We start from the raw sequence: 18,514 nt of genomic DNA, 5'->3' as shown, positions 1-18,514 counted from the left end.
CGGTAAAATGCCGATGGGAATCGCAAGCAGACATCGGACCAACCACATGCCCGAAGTGTTCCACACCAGCTGCAGAAGTGGATGTTCGCCACCTGCTATGGACTTCTGTAGGGACAAGGGCATCAAGGACACAGATTCTGCGCGAAGTGAGACTAACCACAACAAAGGAAGAGGACTTTTCTAAATGGCTTGCCGACAACGCTAAGAGCGGGAGCCTGCTCCGGTTCCTCACGGAAAACTATTTGCATGAGTTTCTATAATATGCCTTATGGCAAGCTTGCGTCAAAAAAAAAGAAGGTGTAGTTGGGCTGATTGTGTCTTGGTCATTTGAGTTACACCGGTGTTGTTAGGCTGTTAACAAAACACGATTTGGTTGTAATCTTAAAACCAAGGAACAAAACGCCACATACGCCTCTACGTGTGTGCCTCATTTGGCTTTCTACGGCCTCAGTTGTCTTCTACGATATGAACACAAAAATCTAGCCTTCACTACTTTTTCTCCACCGGTCATTGAAGATGTGTGTCCATCTTATGTCGTCGCCAAGACGACGTATCAGTTGCCATTGCAGTTCTGCTGCTGCAGAACAAGTGAAAGAACAGAGGTAAATACGGCCCCTCATTTTTTGTGTATGCGCCAGTAGTTCTTCAGGCGCATATTTCCCCGCTTTCTTGTTGGGCCACTAGCAGAAAACGCACTGTTCTTGTGCCCACGTCTGCCGCCCATTTTTACTGAGCGCTCCATTTTGCGCAGCAAGACTTCATAAGAGTTATTTTGTTCATCTTACTGGCATAGCGCATCTTTTTTCTTTGGTGCCGCCGATAAAATTGCACGCCACTCCGGACACTAATTGTGATTTATGTTTCACTGCTCTGATTCCATGCAGGTCTGCTCTTCCCGCTTGCATTGCTTTCAATGCTTAACATTTGTGCCGACCAGGAAAAATTACACCCGGTGTTAAATAACAATCACAGAAAGAACACCACGACGCAGTATTTTGTTCCGTGCGCGAGGCTTCGTTCGTGACCTCCCCCCCTGTCTTGGCTTCTTTCCACTCTGGAAGCCATTAGCGAATGAGGTGGGCCTGGTCAAACGACCAAACAATTCGGTGGCTGCAGTAGGGTGCAGTTATAGAGTACAATTTGCTGGAATATTCTAGCTCACTGTTTACAATACCTCGAATTGATCGCAGTGAATTGGTAGCCATCGAACCGACCATCGTACAGCCGTCGCGAATTAAAGAGAATAAAACTGCCAAAGACTGTCGCAAAATATCTTTTTTAGCCAGGCATCCGGGTTCTGTTTTTCTCGCCACAAAACATATAATACATTAAAGGTAATCTGCACACGTGAAAATATCAACGAGCTGTATCTGTTTTCGCACACTTGGTTTTGCAGCCGTAATCATTTCGACTGCAACCGGAATATCAGGAAAGTGTTCCAGAAGGTATACCTGCGAATGTTACCTCAATGGGACGCGGACCATATACTGGATGTATAGCGGAGCCTTTTAGCAATTGTTCAACTTGATCGTTTCAAACGAGGCAAGTCTCCCTACTAATGAAACCATTTCATAAATCTGAATGAAGCGGACCCTCTGCACGCAGGAGTTTCTAGTCAACGAGCCTAGTGAGCTCAGATAGCGAGGACTGGCCATTTCCTTCTACAGATCCCTGCAGTGCTTAATTGCCTCGATGTACAGCATTGCACTGGAGTGCACAAAAGCGCACTTTGGTCATCAGAGTTGTCAGCTGAGGGGAGTGGTTTTGTTAGACCATATAGTATCATTTATGTGATCCATCAGTGAGCACCTTCTGTGGCCCCAATATTTTTATTTTGTCGTGCTCGTATTTATGTGTGTTTGTGTTTATGTGCCAACATAAACCACGCTAAAGTAATTCCACTCGAAATGAGACGCTGGTGTCTGCGTCACTGCTGCTTGCATGGACTGAGCCCACTCTAATCTGACCATTTAGGCTGTGTGGAATAATAGAGGCGCAAAGATCAGTGATTAAGCTTGTGCATCTACGAGAACGAGAATCCGGAGCTGCAGGTGGGAGCTCTTAAACGTGTGATACGTTTAAAAGCACTGATGAAGTGACCGCCAATTTTCTCGTCGGGATGTTTTGATTAGCGCAGTCGGTAACTGCCGATGCGCTCATTTCAAGAAGCGATGCGTGTAACATATCTTGTGATTTTTTTTTAAGCTTAAGCGCGCTCTTTCCCTTGTTTCTAATTTGGCAAGCGACACGCTCAAGATACTGGGTCCTTTTCTGCCGTGTCTTCTCGAGATGCGTTCGCTGTCACCTTATGACCTGCACCTAGCATTGCCATTTCTGGCGCGTTATAAAGGCCTGCGCACTACCTAAACTACAAGTTTCTTGCGGAAAAGACGAACTGCAAAAGAGAGAATTTGATGCTACGGACATTTTAAATTAGCTGTCAGCCATTGGATGGTCGATGACGCTTGGCCCAATTGTGTGAAAGGTTGCGCACCTTCTTCTTCACGTCGTCCGCCTGCATGACACGAAGATGATGTAGGATGCTTATTCACTGAAAGCGGTACAAGTCTCACTATTGCCAATAAAAAAGAGGGAGGTCAGATGGCGTCGAAACGGTAATGAGAACCTCCCGAAGATGCACCCGAGAACACAACAGAGCTGGAACAGTGGAGAAACGATTCAGGGCGCAGCTTCAACGACATCCTGCCTGCGACTCACTAAGCCAATATTCAAACGGCTGATGTTGGCAGGTTATTTACTACCATATATGAATTTTCTATTGGCATACATCGCCATTGACGTATCGCAATTGCCCCAATAAAATATGTGTCCATACTCGCCTACATGGGAGTACCCGTGCGCTTTTCATGCCCTCATTTCTCAAGAAACACCTGCAGCACTGGTAACAACTTTGAAAAGAACAGCAGGCCTGCTAGCTCTATTATGTAGTGAGTAGCAGAAGTGAACCACTGTTCTATCCTGCCAATAGAGTAGAAGCAAGGTTATAAATAATCAGTAGCGATGAGACAGCGCCGCTATTCCAGCATGACCAAGTCGTTCGTCTCTCGCTGCACCGGAACTGGTACAGAAAGCATGCGCCTCGCAGTGCATTCGTTCGCTGAGGGAGCGCGAACATCGGTGCGATCCCGGTGCACTTGGTTGCGGGGCTGTCATTTTTCTGGGCCTGAATAATGCATTCAGAGATGCCGGTAGACTCTTCAGTCGGCTGCGTCGCCTCGTGCGACGATACCGCGCGCACGACATGTCACTTTTGAGAACAAATTTACTGGCACCCAGACCTGGCATTCATAAATGATGACGCGCCGCGATGCTTTTATAAATGCATGCGCAGCGACGAAAACGATGATCACAATAACATCGAATGCATTACATTGGTTTTAGCGTGGATCTAACACGCATCAAGAGAACACAGATCGCTCAACGATTTTGTAGCGCTAAGCCAGGCTGATTCTTGTTCACATTGGTAGCAGTGAATATTAACATTCAATCTAAAAATTGAAAGTTGAAACGACAGGGACACAAAACAGAGCACAAAATTGCAACTATATTTTAGCATATATACAGAAGTAAGCGCAGAAGTAGGTAAGGTGATGAGTGTCTTCTCTTTCCTCTTTTTTGGTGCGGTTACTTTCGTAAACACGCTTCCGTGCTCTCAATAAAATTTAGTTGCAAGTTAATATTCTGTGTTATGCATCTATAACGTCCCTGCATTTGTTTTTTGTTTTTTTGCGCGGGGCTTCGCCAAAACCAGTTTTTTTAGAGCTTGTTTTAGGGTGAAACCACGCACTAACCATGCAGTGGAGTGGGTAGGTCGCGCTCGGCTCTAAGCTATTTTAAATCATATGATCATCATGACTTGATCTTCTTATTTCGCTGGTCGCCGCACAGCATTTAGTGGAAGTCCGTATGTTTTTCTCAGCCCTGCCATGGAGTACCGTTTGCTTTTGTCGTTGGCCCCTCAGCTCGCCCCCCGACTCATACCGAGCCAGACATTAGCGCTCAAATAATCAGCTATTCTTCTACCGAGTTCAACTTTACAACCTCACGACGAGAGAATGGCCAGCCAATGGCTTGAAGCAAGACGGCACCCCATTCCAGCCATGTATCATAAACTGGCGCGGGTTCATCGAATGTGATCATTCACTGCGGTGTGAAACATTGAATCATCTACCCTACCGTCACATGGTTTCTCGCATCGAAGAAGATCGCATAGTGACCGAGAGTAATGCTGCTTAGCAGACAACGATGAAACGGCACCTGACGCAGCCCGAGGAGATATGCGCTCTTTTTAGCTGCCAACGTGCTCTGGTGTTTTTTTGGTCAGGTTCTTAAGTGGCGGAGTTTTCGCGCAACGGATGCTTCCGACCATCCTTGTTTATCCCTAGCTCCATTGAATTAGGTTGATTGGAACCTCGAAAAGAGTTTCCTGTCTGCTTGGAAACAATAAATAGCCTGAACAAAATGTGTTGAATATACCACCAAATTTACCTCTTTTTTATGCAGAGCAGACTTTAAAATTGTATTTAAATAAATTTAAGGCCAAGAGCCATTAACACATTTGCGAAGCCTGGCCGAATTCTGCACATACCTATACACTTAGGAATAAACGTACATGCTTCACCACAAAGGTCAGGAAGGAATGGTGCGTACAAAGCTGAAGACTACATAACGTTTAAGCTATGCTGCACAACTGAGCAGCTTTTGCTGACTCTCATGTAGATATTAAGTGGCTGTTCAAGTCTGAAAGGCGAAAACTGGTCACTGATCCAGTATGACTATCGTGAAAGGCGATTCACCTTTTCAGACCCCCCCCCCTCCCCCATGAATACCACACGCGTTTTATAAATGTTTCTCTTTTTCTGTTTTTAAGCACTTCAAAATGTTCAAGCAGCTGTCCCTAACCCAACGACCAGACATTCTTTAAAGGCGTGTACGCCGCAGAGAAGTCTTTGATGCAATAATCGATCGATATACTACGGGAGCTGAATTGAACATTCTTCCCACGTTGAATGTTTCAAGCACCGTATATTATAGAATTCACCTGACCCGTTATGAGCTTAATTTTTGAACGGAAGGCTATCTTTGCGGGTTAAAACGGGCTGAGGTTTTTCCGATGTTAAGAAATGCAATACCTATTGCTCTACATTATCCTACTTCAGGACGAAAACAATTCTTGAAAAGAAACACAAAATAAGTGTATACTTTTCCCACTTCTTTAGTTTGTTCCCAAATAAGACATTTGACGTGACACGCCAACCTTCATTTTTCAATTTGAATTAGAACACTTTTTGATGGCAGTATGAAAGCCATAGCTGTCTTCATGAACCAGACCAGAACCTTCTATACTATTAACCATTGTTTTTTTCTATATAAACTCGCAAGCTATTACATTAGAGCTGGGCATCAACTCTGAACACAAGCTTTCTTTTGTTCGTATGTGAAGGCATATTACCGTATCATAGTGTATTTATTAAATCATTTCTCCAAAGTTTATAGTTACGCGCCTCCTGGTGTGGTAAGCACTTAGTGCATTTTATGTATATTTCAACACAAATTCTTTTGGGAAACATTATGGAAAAGAGCCCTTGTGATGTGGGCAGAGTGGTTGTACCATATCGCAGACATTATATCTAATGAAGTGTGACAAACAGACAAGTGACGGACTGAAATAAAGTGACCAACTTTTTATTATTATAATTTCAGGCACGATATTCTTTTATGATATTGGAAGCCTTCGAACGCGAGTTAAGCTAATAAAATTTCTGATTAATAATCGCTCTTTGATATACGGAAAGTTTAGAATATACGCCTCTCATGACTAGGCTTTTCTTTGTTATATAATGATAAATTGGTCGCTACGTGTGGGATTTTCACAGGAACCACATCAGTACCACCAATTTCCTAAAAAATATTCACAGCCTCTCCCGCGATTGATAGAGACGTAAGCATGAAAATGGTTGCACACGTAGCACGTTGGGTGTGTGCATGTTATTAGCAATGATGGGTCTAGTGCACAGCCCACTACCCCCAGCAATTCTTCTGTCAACAAGGCAGTGCGCTTAGTCTTTCTCCTAAGTTATTCTTGTCCAAGCGATCGACTGCAATCATGCGCCCTGAGGCAGTGGCGACGGCCACCTTCGTCAGAGCCCGCATAATTATGGGGTTTTATGCCGTGTCATATACCTCGCGTAGACGGCGTATACAGAGACACGAAATTGAAGCAGTTAGGCATCGCAGTTGATGGAGAATATCTCAGTAATCTGCGATTCGCCGATGACATCGTCTTGTTCAGTAACTAAGGGGATGAGCTGCAAATAATGAATAACAACTTAGACAGAAGAAGCAGGAAAGTAGGCCTAAAAATTAAGATGCGGAAGACTAAGGAAATGTTGAACCGCCTGGAAAAGGAACCGCAGTTTAAAATAGGTAGCAAAGCCCTGGAAGTGGTAGGCGAATATGTCTACTTAGAGCTGGTAGTAACCGCAGATCCAGACCACGAAAGGGAAATAACTAGGAGAATAAGATTGGGATGGAGCCCATTTAGAAAGTTCTCACACAATACAACTAACAGCTTACCAGTATCGCTGAACAGGAAAGTATACAGCAGTTTCAGCTTACCTTACTCACCTATGGGGATGAAACGTGGCGGCTAACAAAAATAGTTTCTACTTGAGCTGGAGACCACGCAGAGGGCTATGGAACAAAAAATGGTAGAGTTAATGTTAAGAGATAGAAAACGTGCAAAATGTGTCAGAGAAATAACTCAAGTTACTGACATTCTAGTCGGAATAAAGAAGAAATAGGCATGGGCAGGGCATGTAGCGCGATGAGAGGATAACCGATCGTCTCTAAGCAACATTGGATTCCAAGGGAAGGAAAGTTTAGTAGGGGGTGGCAGAAAATTAACTGAGTGGATGACGTGAAGGAGTTCGCAGGTGCAAGTGGATAGAACTAGCCCAGAACTGGTTGAATTGGACGAAAATGAGAGGCGTTCACCCAGCAGTGGGTATAGTCTGGCTGATAATAACATGATAACTCGCAAAGCGATAGCTTTCCGCAAGACGTTTCCTAGATCTTCTTTCATTCATTGCTCGGCTTAAGCAGCTATGACGATTGACGATGGCGACAGTGAATTGCAGGGCGGTAGAAATGCGGCCACGAAGAGATGCTGGCCTGAAAAGAACGCATGAGATGCAGCGCGTTCAAGAGAGCCTCTATGCCATTGTCAGCTAAAAAGAAAAACGCCATGAGCTGGCGATGAAATAAGTGACAGACTCGATTCCAAATGCCCGAACGCTCTTCTAGCTCTGCAACCTCGATCACCGGCGTCGTTCTACGAGCGAAAGGTGTGGCACCGTGGCGCCATCCTTGCGCAGGCCGCGGAAGCCTAGGAGAGAAAACTAGTCTCGTGAAATCTCGTTAGATGCCGAGGTGTTCACGTATGAGTGCCCGGATGAAGAGAAATCAGCGCCCTGATGAAGGATCATCGGTGTCCGGATGTTGGCTCTTGGTTTTAATTCAACATCCCCTCGAGGTTTCCGTATTTGACTCAAGGGATGCTCGTTTTACCAAAGTAAAAGTAAAAGCTGGACGAATTTTTCGTTTTTTTTTCGTGCTAGCGTAGAGGCCCCGTGTCGCAGTAAACCAGGCGCCGCCAGGGAAAGCCTCGTCCGCGAAAGTAAGGCATGAATTGAGGATTCAGCCCAGGCTCTTTGCTTGCGAGACAAACAAGCCGCACATATGGAACGCGATCAGATCACATTGCATGTGAAATTCCACCGACAAGATAACATTTCACGTCCGCAGCTATGAAAGAAGCTCCGCCGCTATTGACGCATCACTCTAAGATATGATTACTCGCAACATTTGTACCCAAGAAGTCGAAGACTGAAAGCCTTCGACGTAGCCGTCGATGGAACAACGGACGCAAAATTCGGAGGTCATGTGTTCGGATTTCACCCGCTGCATATGGTTGTTTTAACTCGAAAACAATTATTGCCTCATGATTGCCGTGTACATGTAACTACGGCTTAGTTGTTGTCGCGAAGAAACAAAATCAGAAAGCTAAGTGCATTGTGCCCATGCCAGGATTCGAACCACCGTCTTCCGTTCCCCAGCACAGCGAAAAACACAGTACCTCACGCCGACTTTTTTGTTCCTTTATTGCATAGAAAAATTTCCATGGAAGGAAAAATAACAGTACTCATGCCTTAAACAGCCGGGCTGCATAATTCAAGCCCGCTATAACCGAGTAATTCCCGACCATAACAAATGTCGAAGTCAGGGAGATACACAAAAGTATCGGAATGCGGTAGCCAACTGAGCGGCTCTGCCAGGGCAGCATACACTCCCGCACCAGAGCGCACTGCTCTCGGTATGAAGAGTTCGATGATCGTGGTGGTTCAGCATGACGATACATCATTCGGCTTTTTTATGGACTAACATAAACAAATGATAAGGCATAGCACAGAACTGTATGACGACATTTTGATGTCCTTCTTTGCCGTCCGCTGAAATGTGCCCCCCCCCCCCCCCCCCCAAGAAAAACACAGCATCACGCACTGAATAAAGCAGTGGTCAGTGGTCCCTGGCGCGTTGCACAGGCGGCAATTCATAGGCCATTGCACAAATATCTGCTTGGCGTGAAGCTATACCTTAACCGGCAGCTTTAATGACCGCACTTTAAAAAAGGACATTATGCATCCAGACTGAATACGCACGCGCTTAACACTCCTTAAAACGCTTGTGTCAAGAACGCCTGATAAGGTTGGCAGTACAATCTGTGGGGAACAAAGACTCAGTAAGAACCCGGTTAGTGGGTTAGAGAGTGCTGTTAGAGGAACTAGAAGGTATGAAATCGGATGTCATAGGGCTTAGTGAGGTTAGGAGGCCGAATGAGGCATATACTGTAGTGAAGGATGGGCATGTACTGTGTATCGAGGCTTACCAGAGAGGCGACAACAAGGAGTAGGTTTCCTTGTCAATAAGTATATAGTGGGTAATATAGATGAATTCTATAGTATTAATGAGAGGGTGGCAGCCATCGTAATTAGGATTAATAAGCGGTATAAACTGAAGGTTGTACAGGCTATGCACCTACATGTAATTATAATGATCAGGCGGTTGAAAGCTTCTACGAAGGTGTAGAATCGGCAATGCGAAAAGTAAAGACGCAGTATACTGTACTAATGAGCGACTTCAATGCCAAGGTAGGGAAAAAGCAGGCAGAAGACCAGGCAGTAGGTGACTATGGCATTGGTTCTAGCAGAGTCCTTCAATGCTTTTTCTGGTCACGAAACTCCTCCGTCACGCTATGGGAGAGGTTCATATACCGCCCGCGCCTGCCGCGCCGCGGCGCCACTGGGCACTGAAGGGCATCGTTCGGCGAGCCAGATGGCGAGCTCTCACTGTCGCGGCCGGCCGGCAAGCGTTGCTGCTGGTAATTTGAGTGCGAATTGCGGACGTCTGCTGTTGTGTTGTGCGTTGACATCATGTAACTCGTGTGCGTGGCACCATGCCGAACACTTGTTGCGTACCAGGATGCCGTTCCGGCTACAAAGGCGTGACAGAGAAGGTCTCGTTGTTTCGCTTCCCTGCTGACAAGGAGCTGTCGGAAAAATGGAAGTGTGCAATACCTCGGGAAGAAGCTGGTGACTTCAGTTTTGATTCTAAATATGCGCGTGTTTGCGAAAGGCACTTTCACGCTGCGGACATCATTCGGGTCGAGGAATTCGCTGTGAACGGTGACGCAGTATCATTGCAGCGGGGGAGGCCGGCGCTCCGCCCTGACGCTTTCCCAAGGATTTTTGAAGGCCTTCCAGGCTATTTGACGAAGCCCAAACAACGTAGGCGGTCGCCAGTAGCTCGGAAACCGGTAAAACGACGTCGCGAGTCATCGTGTTACAGCCTGCCGACTCAAGATGCCGCCGAAGCGTGCTCGTCTGCGACTGATCCTGCACCCGCGGGTGACGACATTGACGGCAAGAATTGCTTGTAGGCTTATTTTCTGTTTGCTTATTGTCTCGGCAAATCGGTGACTTCCTGTTACGAGTTCGAGAGGATTAGTTTTAAGCAGTATTTTAATCTTTTTGCAGTGGTAGCACTTACGACGACCGACAGCGGTCGGGACCGGACCTCGGAAGCGGCCTGCCAAACAGATCAAGTCGTCGGCTGTGTGACTTGTGTTGAAGTACAGTCATTGAAGCGCCAGCTTCGTGCCGCAAAGCAACAGCTCGAGCACTGCCAGAAAAAGGTGGCGACTTTGAACGTCGAGGTTAAAAAGCTAAAGAGGCTTCACCAGAGCGTTGAGAATCTCTCGGAGCGCGGAAAGCTGGTATTTCATCAGAACGTGATGAGGGCAAATGCAAAGTCTGCGAGAGCTGTGCGGTAAGTGTCAAATGCGCACTGTGCGTTAAATATCGAAGGAGTCTCCTGCCTTTTACTACTTTTTGTTACTATTTGCTCATAGAAAAAATAATATGCGTAATCTATTATTTCAATCTGAAACCTGTAAGATTTCAGTCGAGCTAGGGAAATGTTTCTTCTTTCAATGTGAAATGGCATCTTTTGCATTGATAACGGCGTTCATCATTTACCATAACAGTGAATGTCACCAGAACATACATGCACTCTGCTAAATAACTGATGGTGCAGACTGAAGCACTTGTTTGTATTCACGTGTCCACATCATGTTAGCCTCCTTTTTGATCCTATGTAGTATTACGCACTTCCGAATACATGAAGAATGCCTTTTGTAGCTAAAGAAAATAATGAATTCTTGGTGACATATTTGCAAAATTAAGAAATGCTGACAAGTTTCCTGTGTACTGTGGTTTTCTTCTCTAGATTGCCAGCCCAAATTGGCTTGTGTGCATATGCTGGCATATGTTACAACCATGCTTGTAAAACCCTCAATGTAGCCAGGACTCTGATGTAGCTAACAGACGTGATACATAAAAGGCTTTGGTGCTTTGCAGTCAGTTCTATGATGCACAGCACAAACATATGTGCTACAATTCCTTCAAGGCGTGCACTGAAGCATTGTGGAGTTTAATTGGCATGTTTGCCCGTCACTTATCTGGTTGCCTTTATGTGATATTGCATTGTGTAATTGCACTGGGCAAAATTTATAGGTGTCTGAGTTCACAGCATGCCTATGAATGCGAAATAATTTTGCAGCCTTTCTGTGTAAGGTTGAAAATTCTCTGCTTTGATTTTGGTGGTGGGCCCCTGCTTATTATAGTGGCTTGTAATAGGCACATGTCGTGGCATACGCATGCGTTTGGCTTCTCTGCTTATTTCCTTAATGCATTTTCATCTTGCACGTACATGCATTTGATTGTATGATCATGAATGCAAAATGCACTGCAACCTTTCTCCACCAGGTATAGGAAGGAATGGCTTTACGACTGCCTGCTGTTGAAAATTAAGTCAACTGCTACCTATACGTTCCTTCATGAAAACGACTTTCTACCTTTGCCCAACCCACGTACCCTCTACTCATATATGAAGAACTTAAAGGCAGACTTCGGGTTTGATGCTAGCTTGTTCACTCTGCTGAAAGAGAAACTGCAAGAAGTCCCCGAGAGAGAACGACGAGGTTTGACGTTGTTTTTCATATTTGATGCTCTGCATGTGCCTTACTCAAGTAGGCTTCTATAAAAACATTTTTCTTTGCAGGTGTACTCATGTTCGACGAGATGAGTGTGCGAAATAGCCTACATGTTAGAGAATCTGACATGAAAGTCGTGGGGAAAGTGAACTTTGGGGAGCACACCCGGCCGGGGGACCAAGAAAAAGATGCTGACCATGTGTTGGTGTTTCTGTTTCGACCTTTTCTTGGTGGATGGTCCCAAACAGTTGGAACATTCTGTGCATCTAGTGCTTCTCCTGGCTCTGTCATTGCAAAACTACTACTGGAGTGCATATTACACCTGTCTAATTCTGGTGCTGTTGTTGATGCAGTCACATGTGACAACTCAACAAGCAACCGATCCGCCTTGAGGTCCCTGGGTAATTATCAGACATCACATTAATTTCACTTGTATGACAGCTTGTTGAATACTACTGTGAAACTGGATTCCCTCATAAAACTTGCGTGCTTCTTGTAGGCATAAATGGTGGAATGGAACACCCATCAACATCATTTCAGCACCCTTGTGACTCATCAAAGGATATATACTGCATCATTGATCCACCCCACATAATAAAGTGCATCAGAAATAATTTGCAGAAAGTTGGAAAGTTTCTGGTATGGGAAACATTATTATTTACGGCATATCAACATGCACAAAATATTTTTTCACCAGGAACTCTTTTCTCACTTCATAGCTACCGCAAGGACAAGAAGTATACCATTATTATTATAAGGAACTCTTGGAGTACGAGGAGCAACAGGCTGGACTCCGTGCTGTCCCAAAGCTCACAAAAGCACATGTGCACCCAAATGCCTTCCAGAAAATGAGTGTGAAACTTGCGGTTCAGGTGAAACATTCTTCATGCACATTTTTATGGGTGAATATATCGAATTACTGTTTGTCTCTGAACAATGCTGGACATGTAACCTGGATGATATTTTTTTCTTTCCAGCTGTTCAGTGCGTCCACTGCCACAGCTATGGAATTTTACAGCAACCACGATGCCTGCAAAAAGCTGCATGGGTCTACAGCGACATCAAATTTCACTAGAAGAATGAACAGCCTTTTTGACGCTTTGAATTCTCGAAGGCCAGAGCACGTCCAGTACAATGAAGCTGAACACATTGCTGTAAGATATACGTATGCCAATCTTTTGTGGGGAATGGTTCTCTTGTTTTATTATTGAACTCACATATGTTTAACTTCCAGATTTTGAAAGAGAATGTTGCATGGCTTGATAGCTGCTGCAAGTACATAGAAGAGCTTCCGAAACAGAGGCAGGTCTGTTTTCTCAGCAAGCCCACACGTGAGGCTCTTCGAATAACCCTTCTCAGCACTCTTTCACTTGTTGAGAACCTCCTGTCATCTGGGTTTTGCTATGTATTGGTTGGAAAATTTGTTCAAGACCCGTTGGAGGTAATTATGATAGTTAGCGTACTTTTGTTTTGAGCAATATCAGTAATAACAAAATATTTCTATTCCAGAGATTCTTCGGCATAGTGAGACATATTGCTGGTGATGGAGGGCAGCCAACAGTCCTGCAGTTTTTGTTCATTTATCGAATGCTTTCAGTGAACAACTTAGTCCAGCCACCAAAGCGACCATCAGTCAGTGGAGATAGACCGCAACTGCTTCTCAAACTGCAAGACCTCTTCAACAAACAGAGCTCTACTACTAACCATGTGAGCAGTGCTATATTTAAAAACTTCACATTAATATTGAACATTCAGTTTTCGGGCTATTACTGCGCTGTTCAGCAGAATGTTGTTGTAGCTCTGTTGTGGGCATAGAAATCAGCTGGACACTGGCAGTCTTATAAATACCGCTATTTAAAATTTTCACTTTGTCGAGTTTGTATTTGTCGTGCTTCTAGAATAGGGTTTTTCTGTTCTTTGCTACGAATGAACTATAATATATTCTCACGCAATTAGGCTTTGAGGGCCTTCAAAGTGTCATACAGTCCAGTACGTGACTAATTTGTGGATGTAGATAGCTGCATTACTGATGGAAGTGTAACTGAAATGAAATTGTTATTGAGCGCAAGGGCAATCCATAAAAGCACTAATTTTGCTAACCAAAATTAGTACCATTTTGGAAGAATGGTAGTAATTATTTCTTTGGCCTTTTCTTTAACTAGCACTCCATCATGAAAAACTTGCAATGTAAATTTCAGGCTGACTCTCTGGCTGTTCTTCTGGATGACATCCTCTTGGAGCCTGGTGACTTCACATCTGAAGCAGCAGCTTCCCATCACCAGAACACCCCAAAAGAGGGTAAACTTGACTACCTCGCAGGTTACATCACGAAAAAATTCTCAACACTCAGCTGCTCGAGTTGCGTGGAAACACTGAAAGCTGCCCAACAGAACCCTTCTGGACTGATACTTGCAAGGTCAAAGGGATATCTGCAAGTTCCCTCAAACCAGCTAATCTCCCTGCTCAAAATTGTGGAAGACCACATCGAATCATTTACAGTGGACAGAATTGCTTGCAGTAACGTGTATATGAACATTGTTGAGAAGGTTCTGCTTGACAGCCGTACAGCCTCAGCTGCTGTTGGGTGTACATCTCACTTTGTGAGTACGACAGCAGAAGTGGTTCATTTCTTTCTGAGGACGCGCTTGCATTTTTTCACTAGAGAAAAGAATAAGCAGATGCGGGCAACTGGGCGTGCCATATGTCCAGCAGGTGGTGGAAGAAAGCTGGTGTAAATGCAACACTGAAAGAAGCCACATCACAATCGCCAACTGAATTGCATTTTCTGCCGAATGAAGACCTTTTTCATTGACTTCCAGTTAACCTTGTCCTGTGCCTGCTGGTGCCCACACTATGCAAGTCTAGTTAATAAGCCCATCTCTTCATCTCACTCTCTGCAGCACACTGCTAAAATTTTCTTGGCATCTACTCTGTTGTAAGACACGGGTTGTCTGCTCTCTCTATTACATGTTCATTTGCTCCTCTTGACTTAAGCTTGATTTCTCTGTTTGTGACTGCTGTGTGCGTGATCTTCATTTTTGCTGTGTGCATCAAGACGGTAATCCCCTATGTTCTTTGGCCAACGCACAAGAGTATGCAGAACGTTGCCCATGCCTTGCTGCCGATGCAAGCTGTTGTATATGTTTATTGTTTATCACAGCTCGATGTATAGGTATCGCACATTTGCCTGTATGCATAAGCGCTAAGTACTTTGTCCACTGCTGCTTTTGCCACTAAAAGGCGGCTAGCAGTATTGTAAAATAAACATCAGGTTGTGTTTGTTCTTCATTTCATGCAACTCCTTGTTTTGTCTTGTAATTACCACTATCATTTTAATTTATACTGCTATTTGAAATGTTCTTAATGTTATCCTCACATTTGTTAGCCCCCAAGTTTCCGCATCATAAGTTGGTGCCAGCACTAACTTTCCTCTTCCTTTTGGGGAATGAGTTCAAATGGAGACTACCGGCTAATCATCCTGCAGCTCATTCTTGTTTGGCTAATTTTATTGTCATGGTCAGGTATCCCTGTCACTATATTTACCTCAATAAAAGCATTGCCAGTGTCCTTCAATGCTCTGGCATCGTGAATCTTTTTTCTATGCCAGTGCATTGAACATTACTCTCATCTCTGTATTAATTGTACTACTATTTTTTGTTTAATTTTATCTTTTATATTTACACTGTTACTCAAGACATATTTTTACTCCGCCTGCATACACGAGTCGCCTAGCAGCTTTGATAATTGCTTTATTGTGCTTTGTACTTATGAGGTCTACTACAAGACTATCACTTCCCTGCATTGCCACGTCCTGTTGCAATAGTTACTACAGCTTACTGATTTATTGTGTGCTTTCGCTCTTTGTGAAGCTCATGTCTTCAATATTTCATCGTGTAGTTAGCAAAAATTTTGTTCTACTGTATGCACAGCAATATGCGTCATTGATGTTCAAAAAGAATTTTCTGAGAAGTATTTGTGCGCTGTTTGCTGTAAGTGTTGAAGAATGCCTGATGACAGCTGTGTAATCATATTTTCCTCACTTTACATATTAAACACGGCTGTCTGTTAAAACCGACTTGCTATTGCTTTTTCATAAGTTGTTCATATTTAGTTTTCTTATGCCTACTGTGTATAGGTCCATATTTTTGCAGATTGGATGCGATGGTGCAAAAATATGTAGATAATGTTTGTAATTCTTGATAGCTTTATGATGATGTGAGCATTATAAATGAAATTTAGTTTTTGAACTGCATTACAAGGCGCATTAAAAATAGGCTGGGTAAGTGGTAAATTGGCACCTAGGGTTTTGCAAATTAATTAGGCCAATGCGCCTACTGTGACAATCATATAGAATTTTGCGGTGGCAGAACTACCGACAGTTCCTCTTAGCATCGAAGAAAAATTAGGTTCGGACACACAGACCAGAGATATGGCCCACGATTGATGAGCCGCTGACTGTATGCATGAGGTATATGGCAGTTAGTAACACAGATGCCTGCTAATAACAATGCAGTTACAGCAGCTTAAAAAGGAGCCTAAGTTACAGAAGATGGGGCACAAATGAATACACAACTGAGCAAATGCAGACTAGTTGTATTGAGGTTTATTGTATTGTATTGAGGTTTATTTTCCTTCCAAAAAAATGAGAGGGAAGCTTGGGGTATGAGACATCAGGGTAATAACAGAAACCTTCAATGGTAATAACTACAGAACTAGTGACAACAATAAGGACTTAGAAGGCGTTAGCTGGCAAAACAATTGGAAGAGAGGTATGTAGGGAGGAAAACAAAAGAGAGGTCAATATAGAGGGGAAGCGGGTGCTTAGCTGCTGGGATGGCGATCTCCTATTCGAAGGAGGGCAGGGCTGCAGGTAGGTCCAGCAAGGCGGAATTTTGGGCGAGTTGCTAAATGCTCATCATTTTTGCACACAGCGTAACAAGAACGGGACACGAGACGAAACACAGAGCGGTTGTCTGTGGTAGTCTTTCGTCTCGTGTCCCGTTCTTGTTGCGCTGTGAGCAAAAAAAAAAAAAATGACTGCAGGTAGGTTGTTGCGGGGCTGATTCAGTGTCGAGGACGTTGGGACCGGAGCCTGACGTTGGCTCCCCGCGGGGCCTTGGTGTAACGAGGGTTGACATGGTAGGTTCTGATAGGTGTCGCGATCGCTAGCCGATCACATGCTTGCCTGATGCACGCATCGACTAGCCAAAATGCTCTGTCCGACCCTGCGCTTCCACTGCCGGCTACATATACGCGTCTTGAAAGCGGGATTCACGCTTGAGCTGTCAGACCACAATTAGGAGGTGTTGAATGGGGACTACGGTCATGTTTCTGCGCGCATTTCGCCAACTGCAAGCTAACGGTTACGCGCTTCAAGATTTGAGATCGAAAACGACGATGCGAAAGCAGCAGACAAGCAACTGCCCTCGTAGCGCATATCGTTTCCTTCTCGCAACATCGTCAGCGTTATACCGTCGTGTACAAGGCGTTAGTGCGCCGCATCACGTTCAAAAATGTATAAGGGGGAGTTCAGAATAAACGGGAAGCTGCGCAGTTGTACACAAATCGTCTGCTTCAGAGAAGTATCTGTACGTCGTTGCGTCGTCATTTCCTTCCCTGCGCCTTTCTGATGGAAGGTCGTCATAGTGTTGTTAGATTAGATTGGAAGGAAAGCCAAACCGACTGTCGCTGAAATTTTCGACTAATCGGGTGCAAATACCTCCCGTGATTTAAAGCCGGCTGGGCCGGGCAGGAGGCTCCGCCGCGGCTCGGTGCCCTTCAGTGCCCAGCGGCGCCTCTAGCGGCCAGTGCTTACCCTATATGAAACTGAGGCGGAAGTTTCGTGACCAGAAAAAAGCATTGAAGGACTCTGGTTCTAGGAATAGCAGGGGGGAGTTACTAGTTGAATTTGCAGAGCGTAATAAGTTAAGAATCATGAATACTTTCTTCAGCAAACGGAGGAACCGGAAATGGACATAGAAAAGTCCTAATGGGGAGACTAAAAATGAAATTGACTTCATAATGTGTTCGACCCCCGCCATTGTGCAAGATGTAGAGGTAATCGGGAAAGTGCGATGCAGTGACGACATGATGGTGAGGTCCCTAATTAGCCTAAATCTGAAGAAGGAACACAACAGATTAGTAAGAAAGAAACCCATCAACCAATTAGCGGTGAGGGGGAGGGCAGAAGAATTCAGGATCTCGCTACAAAATAAATACTCAGCTCTAACCGAGGATGACGACATTACTCTAGAAGCAATGAACAATAACTTCAGAGATATCATTACTGAGTGTGCGGTAGAACTAGGCGGTAAGATAGTTAGAGAGGATACCGGTTACGCTGTATAAGGAGACGAAAGATTTGATTAAGAAACGCCAGAGTATGAAAGCTTCCAATCCAACAGACCAGATCGAATTGGCCGAGATATCAAAGCTGATCAATAAGCGCAAGGTGGCTGATATAAGGAAGTATAACATGGAGAAAATTGAGCATGCTGTAAAGAACGGGGGAAGCCTTAAAGCGATAAAGAAGAAATTGGGCATAGGTAAAAACCAGATGTATGCGATTAGGGAAAAGGCGGGCAACGTCATCACGAATATGGACAAGATGGTCAAAGTAGCCGAGGAGTTCTATACAGATCTCTACAGCAGCCAAAGTAGTCAGGACCATAACAAGATTGGCGACGGGGAAAAACAGTCAGACGTTCCACCAGTGACGAAGGACGAGGTCAAGAAAGCATTAGAAACTATGAAAAGGGGGAAATCAGCTGGAGAGGATCAGATAACTACAGATTTGCTAAAAGACGGGGGGGGGGGGGGGATATCGTGCTAAAAAAACTGGCCACCCTGTATACGCAGTGCCTAGTGTCATCGATGGTACCG

At 44.6% G+C, this 18,514-nt stretch overlaps 1 protein-coding gene across 1 annotated transcript; it reads left to right on the top strand.

The window, feature by feature from the left end:
• The first annotated feature begins 9,535 nt into the window (after positions 1-9,535).
• LOC146206800 (uncharacterized) lies at positions 9,536-12,351 on the top strand. The gene is made up of 6 exons (XM_084575643.1): positions 9,536-10,014; positions 10,141-10,407; positions 11,406-11,620; positions 11,701-12,033; positions 12,132-12,231; positions 12,330-12,351. Exons 1-6 carry the CDS (start codon positions 9,536-9,538, stop codon positions 12,349-12,351), a joined length of 1,416 nt encoding a protein of 471 aa, XP_084431769.1.
• Positions 12,352-18,514: the final 6,163 nt, after the last annotated feature.

The sequence above is a fragment of the Amblyomma maculatum genome, chromosome 1 (assembly GCF_055883805.1).
Source record: "Amblyomma maculatum isolate TAMU_Amacu chromosome 1, ASM5588380v1, whole genome shotgun sequence".
In the NCBI taxonomy this organism is placed as follows: domain Eukaryota; kingdom Metazoa; phylum Arthropoda; class Arachnida; order Ixodida; family Ixodidae; genus Amblyomma; species Amblyomma maculatum.
This window is presented reverse-complemented; position numbering and strand designations above follow the sequence as displayed.